At 42.2% G+C, this 15,247-nt stretch overlaps 1 gene segment (V, D, J or C); it reads left to right on the forward strand.

Annotated features, from left to right (window-relative positions):
- Positions 1-974: 974 nt before the first annotated feature.
- On the forward strand, positions 975-1,538 carry LOC137370325 (Ig kappa chain V region 3381-like). The segment is given in 2 exon segments: positions 975-1,063; positions 1,150-1,538. Coding segments are annotated over 2 exon segments (429 nt in total).
- The last annotated feature ends 13,709 nt before the right edge of the window (positions 1,539-15,247 follow it).

A 15,247-nucleotide genomic window follows, 5' to 3' on the forward strand; every position in this document is an offset into this window, starting at 1 on the left:
GAGGGTTCTGAAAGGCAATTTTAGAGCATTGGATCCAGATTGCTGAAGGCACGGTCCCCAATGGTGAGGCAAATGCAGAAGGATCCGGAATATTCAGCCGCGGCGACAATTGCTGCCTTCGTTTACCGCGTGGATTGAAATCGCGCTTTCAAAATTAGCGCCAGTAACAGCCACAATATCAGTCAGTTTTGGCAGACACCTTAATGGTAGGAAATTCCTTCCAGCGCTTTTCTGTCACAATTTAATGGTGTGCAGGAGAACAAAGGGAATGTCAGAATGCACTGGATGGAGCTCCTGACCTATCAATATTTCAGCCACAAGCCCAAACTCAGGCAATGACTGCGGAATCCGCTCTGCAGAGGGTCGGGGTTAGCAGCGAAGCGGTTGTGCTGCAAGAGATTTTGCAGCCAACATAGGCAGGACTCTCCGTGTGGTTGTTGAGGTTGCAAGCGGCCTCAGTCACCTTCTCCTCAGATAAGCTATACAAAGCAGATGCTACCTGGGAATCTGGATGAGACGGTCACAGTGATCGTTTGCTTTCTTGAACCGCTGCACTGTGTGTTGAAGGTACTCCCACAGTGCTGTTAAGCAGGGAGTTGCAGGATTTTGACCCAGTGATGTTGTAGGAATGGCCAAGTCAAATGATGTATGGCGTCGTGTTGATGCTGTTCCCTGGCGTTTGCTGCTCCTGTCCTTCTAGTTAGGGATTTCCTGTTGATTTGATCACCTTGTATACAATGTTCAATGTGCCAGGGAAAGAACGAGCCAACTTGTGCTTTTATAAATCCTCTTAAAAAGTGTATGTAATTCAATGCAGATTTTAATTTATATAATAGATAATGAATACATGTTACGTTAGAAGTCTGACTGAAAGGCGTGACTTGTGTCAGATGCTACAAAAATACCAGTAGAGAGCAGTATTAACAGGAAGTCGAGTCACACGTGGGATGTTGTGTTAGAGTCATTGCCCTATATATTTTATCCAGATATTAATACAAGTGTCTCACACCTCAGACAGACAACATGTTGCTCTGTTGGGTTGTTTTCGTGACATTTATTCCACGTAAATAGATCGATTCTTTAAGTACGTTTTATTTGTTTTCTTCAGACTGTAAAATTATTTGTAATTTGGCGTTTCTTTCCCCACAGATGGATGTTTTGCTCAGGATTTGAAACAGAAAAAACTATCAGTGACGGCGAGAACGGGCAAAAGTCCGACAATTACGTGTGAGCTGGGTGAATCAGTCAGTGCTTCCGTTATCCATTGGTACAAACAGGCAGCGGGACAGCAGCCCGTTCGGATTCTCTACTACGATGGGAGCGTTCGTCGGGATGACGGATTCGATAAAAGGTTTTCAGCAGTGAAGAGCGGAGACAAACAATATGTTCTGCTTATTGGCGATGTAAAAGCAGAGGATGCCGCCACCTATTACTGTGCCTATTGGAAACACACAGAGCTAAACAGCAATTCAATCCGCTTACAAAAACCCTCAACACTGCAATTCAAACATCACCAAAACCACATCCGACTCAACTGAAAACTGCCGAAGTCTTCCTCCTTCAGTTAAAGGTTTACTGCCTCGCATATCATAAAAATTACACAAACAGCTACCCTCACCGAGTCGTCCATTCCTTTACCTTTAGATCCGACATGGAACATCAAAGGAGAAGAGGACACAGACAGTGCAATCGAGTGAAATATCCTGTTGATTCTCTCCCCAGACGGTAGCCAGGCGGTGCCCAGCACGACACTGACCCTGTCTGAGTCTTTCTCACCCATCACCCCATTGTTTTCCAGCCGCAATTGGTTCTCTGGCCCCAAAACAATCGAACTGGAAATCTTGATCCTCATTTCCAAACCCTCCTCGACCCTACCTCTGCAACCTTCCCCACTTTATATCCCGGGCCATGTCATTTGGTCCTCCCACTCTTGCCTCGTGTATCTCTCTGCTCCATCATCTTTTAGCCTTTAAGTCTTCAAGCTGGGATTCTTTTGTTAAACTCTCGTCTTCCGAACTTTTCTTAGAATCTATCTTTTTGACTCTTTACAAATGAAGCACAACTTCACTTTTCAGCGGTCTCTGTTCACGCTTCCACTCCTGTTTAACTGTCATTTCTCCTTTACTAGCACATTGGTGCTTTTATAAACTTAAATGTAAGTGATTAAGAATATAGGAACATGAAAAGACCATCCAGCCCCATGAGTTTACTCCACTATTCAATTAGATCATGGTTGATCTATATTTCATAGGAACATGAGAGCAGGAGTAGGCCATTCAGCCCATGAAGCCAGCTCCGACATTCAATACGATCGTGGCTGATCAACCACTTCAATACCATTTTTCCCACATCATCCCCATATCGCCTTATATCATCGGTATTTAGATATCTGCCAGTCTCTGCTTTAAATACACTCAATGACCGGAGCTTCTGCAGCCCTCTTGGGAAGAGAATTCCAAAATTCACAAACCTCTGACTAAAGAAATGTCTCCTCATCTCAGTCGTAAGTGGCTTCCACCTTATTTTGAAATTGTGTCACGGGTTCTAGACACCCCAACCAGAGGAAACATCTCATCTGCATCTACCTTGTCTATCCCTTTAAGTATTTTGTGGATTTCAGTGAGATCACATCTCATTCCCGAAACTCTAGAGAATACAGGCCCAGTTTCCCCAATTTCTCTTCATCGGACAGTCCTGCCATCCCGGGAACAAGCTGGTGAATCTTCGTTGCACTCCCTCTATGACAATAATATCCTTCCAAACGTTAAGGGACCAAAACTGCACACAGTACTCCAGCTACGGTCTAACTAAGGTTCGATACAATAGAAGCAAGACATTGCTACTCCAGTGCTGAAACATCTTGCGATAAAGGTTAACATACCATTAGCCTTCCTAATTTCAGCTCCATTTATTCGGCTTTTCTACAGGAAACAGCCCTGAAGTTGGACAGTATGTGGCCATACTTAGCCCTGGTGTTCACTCTGCTGTCTTGTGCGTTTGCCCCAAGGCAATTAAAACGTTTTTTTAAAACCCAATGTGATATAGCATCGCAGATTCATATTGCACAGAAGGGGTATTTTCGGCCCATCGTGTCGCTGCTGGCTCTCTGAAAGAGCTTCAATAACTGCAGCATCATGTGTGTTCAAGCTCTAATACACGCATGGTTATAATGCCTCTCTGTCTCTCACAAGCTGAGTCTGTCACTCCCGTGACCTTGAAGCAGGAGGTTTTATCCATCACTAGGAGTGCTGGGAAGACGGTGTGATTCATCTGCCCGATTGAAGGATTCGGCAATATAGCGACTGTAAGGCATTTCTATATCTCTTGTATTTTGATTATGTGAGGAATTTGTTAATATCTCTTGTATTTCTGTTCATAAGTTAAATGTTACGAGTTGTGTTGTAGACCAGCGAGTGGAGCTCCTCCGATGGTGAAGACGTGGAGGTAAAGGACATTAGAACGAAGGGAGAAGAATCCTGACCAAAGAATCATCGCTGGGGTTTACATTGAATTAAAAAAAAGACAGCGTAATTGAACTAGGACCCCCAGATACACACAGACAGAGAAATGAGCAGATGCCACTGATGTGATAGCCTGGACTGTTGCAACATCAAACACCCTGTCTACAACCACACTCATGGGCAATGGCTTTTTGAGACATTTGTGGATTGTTTCCATCTTGCCTGGTCAAGATGCAGATATCACATCCATGGGTGGTATATACCTAAGAAATCCCTCTGCTGAGAACAGGACATGACTATATGCAGTCTTGCATAGCCAGGGTGGGATTGATAAGGCACTGAAACCCAATTGGAAGACCCAATTCAAAACGTGTCAAGCAGCCAGGGTCAGAAAGGGGTCTAAAGCCACATCTCCCAAGGACATTGTTGCTGCAGCCGGGAAATATGACTGATCAATCATAGAAAGTTGTGTGGGAGAAGTTATTCAGTGGTCCTGACCATCCAGGAACGAGCCCTGTACGTGGGTCTACTAAGCAACTGGTGTTGTAAGTATATACTATTGCTTGGTGAGTTAATAAAGGTGTTGCACATAAAGTGGAAATTATATCCAAAGTCTGTTTTGTGCAATTGATACTCAGTACGGGGTCAGGACCTTAGAGGGAAGTGAGACCCCCTGTTTAAGAGTCTTAAGCTGGCGAGCACTATCAGGGACCCCGAAAGGTAAAGAAATAGGAATTCAGACATGGATGGACTTGACATGAAATGCGTGGGAGGGAAATTGCCTCTAAAACAGAGGTGGATACAGGTCAACCTAGAAGCTGTGAACTGGTGCATGGGGTTGAACAGTAGACACAGGGGTCCACTTGGAGGCGAGCCTTAGAAACAGTAGTTTGGCTGATGGAACATCAACATCAGCATAGGAGTTCTGAAACCAAGACAGTAAAAGGTAGTCAGAAGCTTGATGAGAGAGACAAGAAGCTAAGTGGATGCGAGACAGTTGTGAAGGGGTAAATAACACAGCTAGAGGAAGAGAGAGAGAGCTGGAATCCCCAGATGATAAGGAGGAATAGGGGTCAGTGGTTTCTGTAAAAAGAAAGGTAAAAGCAATTGAAGTAAAGAGGAATCAAAACCGCTAATGTAATTTATTTTTCTTGCCTCTGTCTGAGTTCTGACTTAAGTTTCAAGTTTCCAAGATGAATGTTGTGAGAGTGGAGAACGCAAAGGAAGCTTCCAGTAATAATGCATGAGTGTGAGTTTGAATGTGTTCTTCGGCACTTTGAGTTTATATCTCATTATAGGAATTCATATGGGTGCATGGGGATATGAAAGTGTGCATGTGTTATTGGGTGTGCCTCTGTTAATTTAATGTTAAGTTGTGGATCTATTGGAAGCAAGTAGAGTTGGGAGTTTATTGTGCTATTATGTCTCCCAGGTAAAAGATGAAAGCTGCAGTGAAATGTAAGAAGTCCTAGTGTTCTGTCCATTTAAGAACCTGTGCGTGCAAGCTGAAAGGGCTTTTGTGTTCAAGCTTTTGTGTTCCTGTAGTTTTGGACTCAAAACTTTAAAGTGTTTCTTGTGAATTAACCTTGTGTTTAGAGTTTTAATTAAAGACATTCGGAAGTTTAAGGAAAGAAGATAAGTGATGTCATATGTTTTTCCTTTCTAAAAGCACGTGTTTCTGTGTGTGTATGGAATAAATGCCTATTTTATGTGGATGATTTTTTGTGTGTTTCAAACGTCTGTGTTTTCTTTTCCAGAACTTGTGGTTTTGTGGTAGTAGCTTCAGCACTTTAAGCTTGAAAACCCACAGTAAAATTGTGAGATAGATTGGAGGGGAAGTTTAAATTGACTGAAGTGGATATTTTAAGTTATGAGATTTGAGGTAGGATTGTTGGCCAGGATCCCAACTCGAATGGGGTTTATTAACTACATGGGGATTCTAATCCGGATATGAATTCACCCATGTTAGTTTGGGGTGGTTTTAATATTAAATTGTGCAAATTGGATTTTGGGTTGGAGAATTTTTCACAAAAGTTAAATATTTATTTTTGGGAATCATTGGAGTTCTTGTCCTGAAATATTGGGAAGATATGGTAAAGTTTACAAAAAAATCTTTTTCTGTTCAGAAAGAGACAGGTTTAATTGATCTGTCTAACCTGGAATGCATTTCGTGTTTGATTATCTTTTTAAATGGAGAGCTTGGAGTTTTGGAGAAATTGAAAGAGTGGTTTACAAATACTGACCAGAATGTTCTGAAATCTGCAGAAGTTGCACGAAAAAAAGTGTTTGGAAAAAATCTAATAGGAAAGATTCAGTTATTTCATTTTCTTGGAAAGGGATATTGTTTAAACTCATCAGAGCACATGGCAATGTTTTGTGCTTTTTTTAAAAAAAGAGGGGTGACGACAACATCAATAGTCAATTTGAGGGCTCTTGTCCCGCCCTCTTTCAAAGCAGCAGAGTGTAAGCAGCATAAGCAAACCCACACACTTACAGATATTGGACATTCTAAAAATTTTAGGTTTTTAAGTTTGTCGGATATTAACCCCTTTGGCCACAAGCAGAATGGAACTTTTGTATTTTTTTAAAGTTACAGGGAACTGCAGTTGCAACGGAATTTCCAACAGCTCCAAGAATTTAAGGAGATTTGCCACAGCATTGTGACAATTGGGCGACTGGGAACAAGCAATCAGAATTTAAAATTACATTCATATATGTTGGTATTTTAAACATTTAAAGGAAACAACAAACGTTTATACTCACATAATTTCAGTGCTTTTTATGGATAAATAAAACTGTTAAAGTTTTGTTTGAAAATAATTAAATAAATTGATCTGAACGTTAAGTGATCTGTAGGTGGAGGAACTAGTGTTGAAGCAAATGGAATATCAAGCGAGACAACGCAAAATAGAGAGGAAAAACAAAAAGAGGGAGCCTATTCCCAAAGCTGCGAGCAATAGAGTCAGGGGTGTGGAGACTGCTAGACTATAAAAGGGTGCGTATGGTTGGTCACATGAGGGGAGACAACAAGACGTTTTATTGGAAGCAATTTCCAGCGCATGGGGTAGGCACCCATGAGCGCAAGAATAAAAATCAGGACCTATGCTACCCAAGCATCAGGATGATCGGCGCATTGGGCACCTAGGTGAGATTGCCCAGGAAGCGCCGGCCTTTACTTGCACCAATAGACTGCGAGGTGTCTCTAAGAGACCCCAGGCTGAAAGAATATTTAGTTTTGATACCTATTGGGAAAATGTTAAATCATGATGTACATCATGAGATGGCACCAGTGATGTTGAATTTCAGAGACTGGGATGTCCAGGTGATGTGGGAGAAAGAGGCAGAGCCTGAATGTCAAGTTATTAGACAACGTGTTGGTACACGGAGTAAGGACCAGTGGTGAGGCATCTGGTCTCTGGAGACAGGTATATCTACCATTCATAACAAAAGGGGGCAAGCCGAAGGAGGAGGCGAGGGCTGGTCAAGGTCACAGCTATTGTCTTTATTACTGGGACCTCACTGATAGTTTGGATCTGGTATCTCTGGAAGCAGAGATAAGGGATTTCAAGTGAAGATTAAATTATGTTCTTACGAATGAGAATACCAACAGGACTAACAGCTGTGGAAAGATAAAATTAAGACAGTTTATTCAAAGGATGTAGCAGAACGATTGGAAGACCATGCTAAAATTATAAATAAACTCATCTTCGACGATAGAAAAGTTTCTGATCAGCCTGCCCCGAATAATGTGTGTGTTATGTATGGCTCCTGGTTGGTAGAGCAGGCCAGCGAAAATCTGAGGCAAATTCACATAGGGGAAGTGCCCTCTTGGGACAATAATAATCATCTGGACATGTTGATGAGGAATAGAACAACATCACTGTGTGCCAGCACAGAAGTTTAGTGCAGGCATACCCTGTACAAACAGATTATAAAAGGGAAGATCTCAAAATAATGGGTTTGGTGATGTACCTTCTGGTAATGTCACACAGGGAAGCACAGCTCCCAGTCTATAGAATAGAGAACATAGGAGTCATCAAGGAGACCATCATATTGACAGGAACTAGGGTAGAAGGGTGCACTGACAGGAGAGTCAAAGTGGTATGCCCCTATTGGTTGGAAAAGCATGCCCAGTCAACATGTTGATTCAACGTTACTGAGCTAAACTGTAGCATGGAGGCTGCAAGAATGGCTCTGAAGCCTAAACAGACAGGACATGTGGGGGGAGGGAATGCTGTGTAACTACTACTGAAAAGGGGTACAAGCATGGAATAAATTTATAGTGCCCGATATCACAAACTACTGTCTGTTTTATTCCTGAAGGGATTGCAGGGACAGGCAATAGGGAGATTGTAAATATTTCTAACCCCAACAGTACTGAGCTTAACGTGAGTGATGATTTAAAGGGAACTTTGAGACAGTATGTGGAGAAGTTTAGGTATGACACCAACCCCCTCACCCACCCACCCCCACGTTTCCTGAACATTTGACTAAGTTGTGGAGGGAGATTGATAAGTCATGAAACGTGTATTATCATATCCAACAAATGAGCCATCAGATTTTGTATGGGATTGGTGACATCCCAGAAACAGCTTGGTGGGATGGGATATGGAATTGGAGAGGTATTATTGAGATACACCCCCGGATAAGAATTATCTCCCACTCACTCATTGTTGTCCAATTGCTTATGAACTATATCATTGGCGCAAACGTATGAGAGTGAATCAATGGGTGAAACTTTTATTGGAGTGACGAAATAATATGAATGGATTAGATTTGTAACCATAGGAGTATTTGAAGTTGAAATTATTCACCTAAGGCTGGGTGCTGTAAGACATTTGGATGTCTCTTGTATTTGTGTTATGCTGTGAGGCATTTGTTAATATCTCTTGCATTTTGGCTCATAAGTAAAATGTAACTAGTTGTGCTACAGACCATCATGTGGAACTCAACAGGTGGTGAAGACGTGGAGATGAAGGACATGGGTATGAAGGGAGAAGAATCCTGACTGAAGACATCATCACTGGGATCCATATCCGACCTTTTCAAAGTAAAAGGCAGCATAACTGAAGTAGCATCCCCACATATACACATGCAGAGAGACAAGTCAGGACATGCCACTGATGTCGTAGACTGGGCTGTTACAACATCAAACAGCCTGTCTACAACCACACTCAGGGACAATGGCCTTTTGAAATCTGTGTGAATGGTTTCCTCCTTGCCTTATTAAGATGCAGATATCACATCCATGGGTGTTATGCCCCTAAGGACTGCCCCCACCCCTCCCCTCTGCTGAGAGCAGGATATGACCACATGCAGGTGGTCTTGCATAGCCAGGGTGGGATTGATAAGGCACTGAAACCCAATTGGATGACCGAATTCAAAACATTACCTTATATGTCAAGGGGCCAGGGTCATAAATGTGAATAAAGTCACAGCTCACAAGGACATTGTTGCTGCAGCTGGGAAGTGTGACTTGGTCAGTCACACAAAGTTATGTGGGAGCAGTGGCTCAGTGGACCGGACCACCAGGGAAAGAGCTATGTACACGGGTCTACTAAGCAACTGGTGTTGTTAGTATATACTATTGCTTGGTGAGCTAATAAAGGTGTTCCATCTAAAGTGGAAATTGTATCCAAAATTTGTTTTGTGCGATTGATACTCAGGATCTGGTCAGCAGATTAGAAGGAAGTGAGACCCCTTTTTCAGAGTCTTACAGCTGGCGACCATGATCAGGGACCCCGAAAGGTACAGAAATGGCAATCCACACTTTGGATGGGATTCTCATGAAATGCGTGGCCGAGAAATTGCCTCTAAAACAGAGGTGGGCACATGTCATCCTGCAGTGAGCGAATCAGTGTATGGGGCTGAACAGTGGACACTTGGACGCACTTGTCAGTGAGCCTCGGAAACAGCAGTTTGGCTGATGGCACTTCAGCATCAGCATAGGTGTTATGAAACCAAGAGAAAAAAAGTTATTCAGGAGATTGATGAGCGAGATAAGAAGCTTTGTGGTTGTGAGAAAGTTGTGAAAAGGTTAATATTACAGTTAGAGGAAGAGAGAGAGCTGGAACATCTGGACAACATGGACGAATAGGAGTCGGGGGTTTCTGGAAAAGAAAGTTAAAAGCAGTTGAAGGAAAGAGGTATCAAAACTGCTATTGTAATTTATTTATTTTGTTGGTTCTGTTTGAGTTCTGATTTAAATTTCAAGTTGTCAAGACGACTGCTATAAGAATTGAGAATGCAAAGGAAGCTTTCAGTAATAATGTATGTGTGTGAGTTTTGTTGTGTTCTTTGGCACTTTGAGTTTATAACTCATTATAGGAGTTGTTACGACCACTCAGGACAAAGACTCCGATCAAAATATATGATTCTGATTGCAGTGCGAGCAATGCACTGTTGATTCAGTCCCGCCACTCTACAGGTCGCATCATATTTCTTTAAGCTTTCCAAATCGAGAAAAACAAGACAAATTGAACAATCAAGTACCCTATGAATGAAGTAAACCAAACTAGATATCTTTATATATCAACAAATTAACTATTTATTAAAAAAACTAAAATCTTAAACACTACTAAGATAAACCAATATCTAAAGACCTTATAACATTTTGTTTAAAAATTATCTTCCACATTCACATACATATACTTGGTTTTAAATTTGCTGTCAGAAAAAATAGAAAAAAAAGTCTTTGCTGATTACATTACTGATGAATGGAGTTTTCCAATACAACACAATCAAAGTTCACCTGCAAACCGAAAGTCCTTCCAAAGATAGAAATTCAGCAGCTGTCGTACTAAACTCTTCTTTTTTCCCAGCAATGAACATAGCAGATATCAAGGAAATTAATTGGCTTGAAGCTTTGTCGAATTTTGAGAGAAAATCAACACAGCTTTTTTTTCTTCAGTTTAAATCACCTCAGAGAGCTCTGCTTCCTTCACTTGCTGGAACAATTTCTCAACCAACTGTTTCTTAGCTAATTTTTTTTAAAGTCAAAAATGCAACATTGAATCTCTGTCCTTTCTCTCTGTTTGGCTGTTGCTTGGAAATCAGAACACAGTTTGGCTCACTGTCTCCAGAGTGTTTACACTCTTAAAGATGCACCACAATATTTCCGAGGTGAGAAAATACGCACGACCATGACAGAATTCATTTGGATACATGGGGATATGAAAGTGTGCATGTGATTATTGAGTGTGCCTGTATCAATTTAATGTTCTGTAAAGTTGTGGGAAGCAATTAGTGTTGGGAGTTTATTGTGTTATTATATCTCCCAGGTAAAAGAAATCTCATGGCCCCTCTTCACCCCCCCTAATTTCCTTCTTAAGTGTAGTCCTATACTCCTGGAGGGGCTCGCTCGATCCCAGCTACCTATACCTGACCAATGCCTCCTTCTTTGTCCTGACAAGACCCTCAATATCCCTCGTCAACCAAGGTTCCCTAAACTTGCCAGCCTTGCCCTTCCATCTAACACCTTGGTTAATTTCGTCCCTTCACATTCCCGACTGGAATAAAAGATGGACTACGCGAAGAAGTAAGCCCCTGTGCGTCTGACACATGCACAGGCCTTCAATCCCCCTGATAAAACGATGCCCAACAGAATATTACAAATGATCGATTTTTCAATTATCTACTTTACAGTTTTTTTTTTACTTTTTTCTTTTCTCATTCCATTACCACCTCCTTTTGCCTCACACCATCATCCCTTTTATCATTTCATATCTCCTGCCTCCCACTCTATCACAGACAATCCCTTTTGTTCTTTCACCCACTCACCTCGCCCCTTTCCCTGAAACTGTTTTTGCTCAAAACCTGTCACATTTCTAACTTTTGCCAGTTCTGACGAAAGGTCATCGACCTGAATCCTTAACTCTGTTTCTCTCTCCACAGATGCTGCCCCACCTGCTGCGTATTTCCAGCATTTTCTGTTTTTATTGCAAAATAATCGATCCGGGCATCTGGAAAGAGGCGAACGAGAAGACGGGGTGGGTTTGACAAAATCTCACTGATGGGGTTGTGGGAAGTGAATCATTTCCTTTTAGCTTGTAACCAGCTGGTTGAGTGAACAGTCCCTGATCCAGCAGAGTGAACATGTCACTGTATTACTGGTTCATTGTGGTGATCATTTTTCCCTGTATGTGTTTCTGATGCTATTATTCAAATGCTGTTATTCAGTCTGCTCTGTCACGCTGTTTATTTGTAACCGTGTCTATTCTTTTCTCAGGCGGATGTTTCGCTCAAACCTTGAAACAGATTATCCCATCCGTTAGCAAAGCTGCTGGTAAAACCGCTAGATTCCAATGCGAAATACAAGGTGGCTCGGTCAGCAGCAGTTATCCCCTTCACTGCTACCAACACAAACCCGGCCAGGCACCCACCAGAATACTCTATTATGGGAGAGGTATATCGCGGGATCCAGGATTTGGTGAATTGTTTAAAGCCGGGAAGAGTAAAGACAACGAATTCTACCTCACAATCGACAAAATAAAGACAGAGGACGCGGCCACTTATTACTGCGCGTACTGGGTGTACACAGTGTGAAACAGAAAGACAAACTCTGTACAAAAGCCCTGAAGCACTCGAGCTTTAACTATCAGAAAAACCCACGCATTCCTCGCCTAACCCGGCTAAGCAGCAGCGACACCGCAGTTGGATTTGTCTCTTAACTTTTTCTGCCCAAACCCAAGAATTGCCAAGTGCTGCGATACCAGCCAAGACTCGGTCATTTTGATCTATTTGCTTCTTCTGAAGTGCAGGACATGGTGTTAAAAACCCCAAAGCTGACATCGTCGGGAGCTCGCAGTCCTTGGTAAAGATGGGCCTGCTCTGTCGGTGTTGCATGGAGGTTCTCCTGAGGGCGGGTTCGAGTAAAGAGTTGGTCTTTCAGAGACCGATTTCCAGGCTGTGGGATATTCGCTCAATAGCGACCGGCTCAGTGTAATCCCGCGGGATGGAACAGGCCTGCGCGGAGAGGAGGTGTTGTTTACACTGGGAGACTCAGCCAGCTCTGGTCCCATTGCAACAGTAAAGCCGGCATCGCGGACAAACTTCACATGAAGTAGGAGAGGGGATCCTGGGCTTTATAAACAGAGGCATAGGATAAAAAGCAGGGAAGTTGTATGAAACCTGTATAAATCCCTGACTGTATCTCTTGCTGGAGTACTGTGTCCAATTCTGGGCACAGCACTACAGGAAGGATAACAAAACCTTGGAGAGGATACACTGGAGTAGTACCAAGGATGAGGAATCTCAGTTCGGTGGAGAGATTAGAATAGCTGGAGCTGTTTTCTCTTGAGCAGAAAAGGTTAAGAGGAGATTTAATAGAGTTGTTCAAAATTATGAACACACGAACATCCGCATTAGGAGCAGGAGTAGACACTCAGCCCTTCGAGACTCCTCCCTCATTCAATAAGTTCATGGCTGAACTGATTACTCCACATTTCCACCTACCCCCAATAACCTTCCATCCACTTGCTTATCAATAATCTATCTACCTCTGCCTTAAAAATATCCAAAGACTCTGCTTCCACCGCCTTTTGAGGAAGAGAATTGCAAAGACTCACAACCCTCTGAGAGGAAGAACTTCTTATCTCTTCTTAAATGGCTGACCCTTATTTTTAAACAGTGACCCTTGTTTCTAGATTCTGCCACAAGGGGCATCATCCTTTCCACATTCAACAAATCAAGACCCCTCAGGATCTTATCTGTTTCAATCAAATCGCCTGTTACTCTTCTAAATTCCAGCAGATACAAGCCTATCCGATCCAATCTTTCCTCGGAAGACAGCCTGACCATTCCAGGTATTAGTCTAATAAACCTTCTCTCTGCTGCCTCCAGCGCATTTACATCCTTCCTTGAATAAGGAGACCAGTACTGTACACAATACTCCAGATATGGTCTCAGCAATGCCCTGTATAGCTGAAGCATAACCTCTCTGCTTTTGTATTCAATTTCCCTCGCGATAAATAACAATATTCTATTAGTTTTCCTAATTACGTGCTGTACATTAGTACTGACCTTTTGCAATTCATGGACTAGGACACCCAAATCCCTCTGCATCACAGAGCTCTGCAATCTCTTGCAATTTAGATAACTGGCTTCTTTTCTATACCTGCCAAAGTGGACAATTTCGCACTTTCCCACATTATACTCCATTTGCCAGGTCTTTGCCCACTCACTTAACCTATCTATATCCCTTTGTAGCCCTCTTATATCTTCTTCACAACTTACATCTCTACCTATCTTTGTGTCATCAGCAAACATAGCAACCATACCTTTGGTCCCTTCATCTACGTCATTTACATAAATTGTAAAAAATGCGCCCCCAGCACAGATCCCTGTGGTACAGCACTCGTTAAATCTTGCCAACCAAAAAATGATCCATTTATGCCTACTCTCTGCTTCCTGTGAGCTAGCTAATCTTCTAGCCATGCCAATATGTTATCCACTACACCATGAGTTTTTATTTTCCGCAATAACCTTTGATATGACACCTTATCAAATGCATTCTGGAAATCTAAGTACAGTACATCCACCAGTTCCCCTGAATCCACAGCACATGAAACTCCCTCAAATAACTCCAATAAATTGGTGAAACATAACTTCCCTTTCCCAAAACCATGTTGACACTGCCTGATTACCTTGAATTTATCTAAATGCCCAGCTATAACGTCTTTCATAATAGCTTCTAACATTTTCCCTAAGACAGATGTTAACAAGCCTGTAGTTTCCTGCTTGCTATCTCCCTCCCTTTTTGAATAAAGGAGTTACACTTGCTATTTTCCAATCTAACGGAACCTTCCAACAAGCTAGTGAATTTTGGAAAATTAAAATTAACGCATTAACTATCTCAGTAGCCAATTCTTTTAACACCCTGGGATGAAGTCCATTAGGACTGAAAGATCTTGATAAAATAAATAAGGAGAAATCATTTCCACTGCCAGGAGAGTCACTAACCAGAGTACACGGATTGAATTGGATAAGAAGCAGAGGGGTGATGAGGAGATTTTATTTTAGTTGGATTGAGATGTCGAGATTGGACACACTACCTTAGTGTTTGTGATCCCATAGTAACTTTCAAAAGGAAATGGGACAAACGTTTGAAAAGGAAACGTTTGCAGGGTTATGTGGAAAGAGCAAGGCAGTCGGATTAATTGGATCGTTTTTCAGAAGAGCCAGTACAGGCATGATGGGCCGAATGTCCCCTTCAATGCTGTAACATTCAGTGATTCTATCATCTATACAATGAATCATCAGTCCCTAAACTCCAACATGTCATGGTCAGCTCATTTACAGGAATGGATTCACATTAAAAAAGGCAGGAAACCCCATTAACTTGCTTTCTCACCACACATATCATTAGGTGAAAGTAACTCGAGACCCAGCTGATCTTGGCCTATAGGTCCACTTAGGTACATCGGCTACCATTACCAAGGAAGACAGCCAGAGACTTCCATTTGTTGTGTGGATTGTGGAGCACAACTGTCAGAGGCCCACCCTGCTGCCGATAAAGAATTTACATTTATATCGCACCTTTTACCATCTCAGGACGTCCCTAAGTGCTTTACAGCCAACGAAGTACTTTTTCAAGTTGAGATGCTGTTGTAATTAGGAAAAGCGGCTGTCAATTTGCTCACAGCAAGTTCCTGCAAACATCAATAGATAATTAATCTATTTTAGTGATGTTGGTTGAGGGATAAATATTGGCCAGGATACCGGAGTGAACTCCCCTGGTCTTCTTCAAATAGTGCCATGGGATCTTTTACATCCACCTGACAGGGCAG

Source organism: Heterodontus francisci, chromosome 5 (assembly GCF_036365525.1).
Source record: "Heterodontus francisci isolate sHetFra1 chromosome 5, sHetFra1.hap1, whole genome shotgun sequence".
In the NCBI taxonomy this organism is placed as follows: Eukaryota; Metazoa; Chordata; class Chondrichthyes; order Heterodontiformes; family Heterodontidae; genus Heterodontus; species Heterodontus francisci.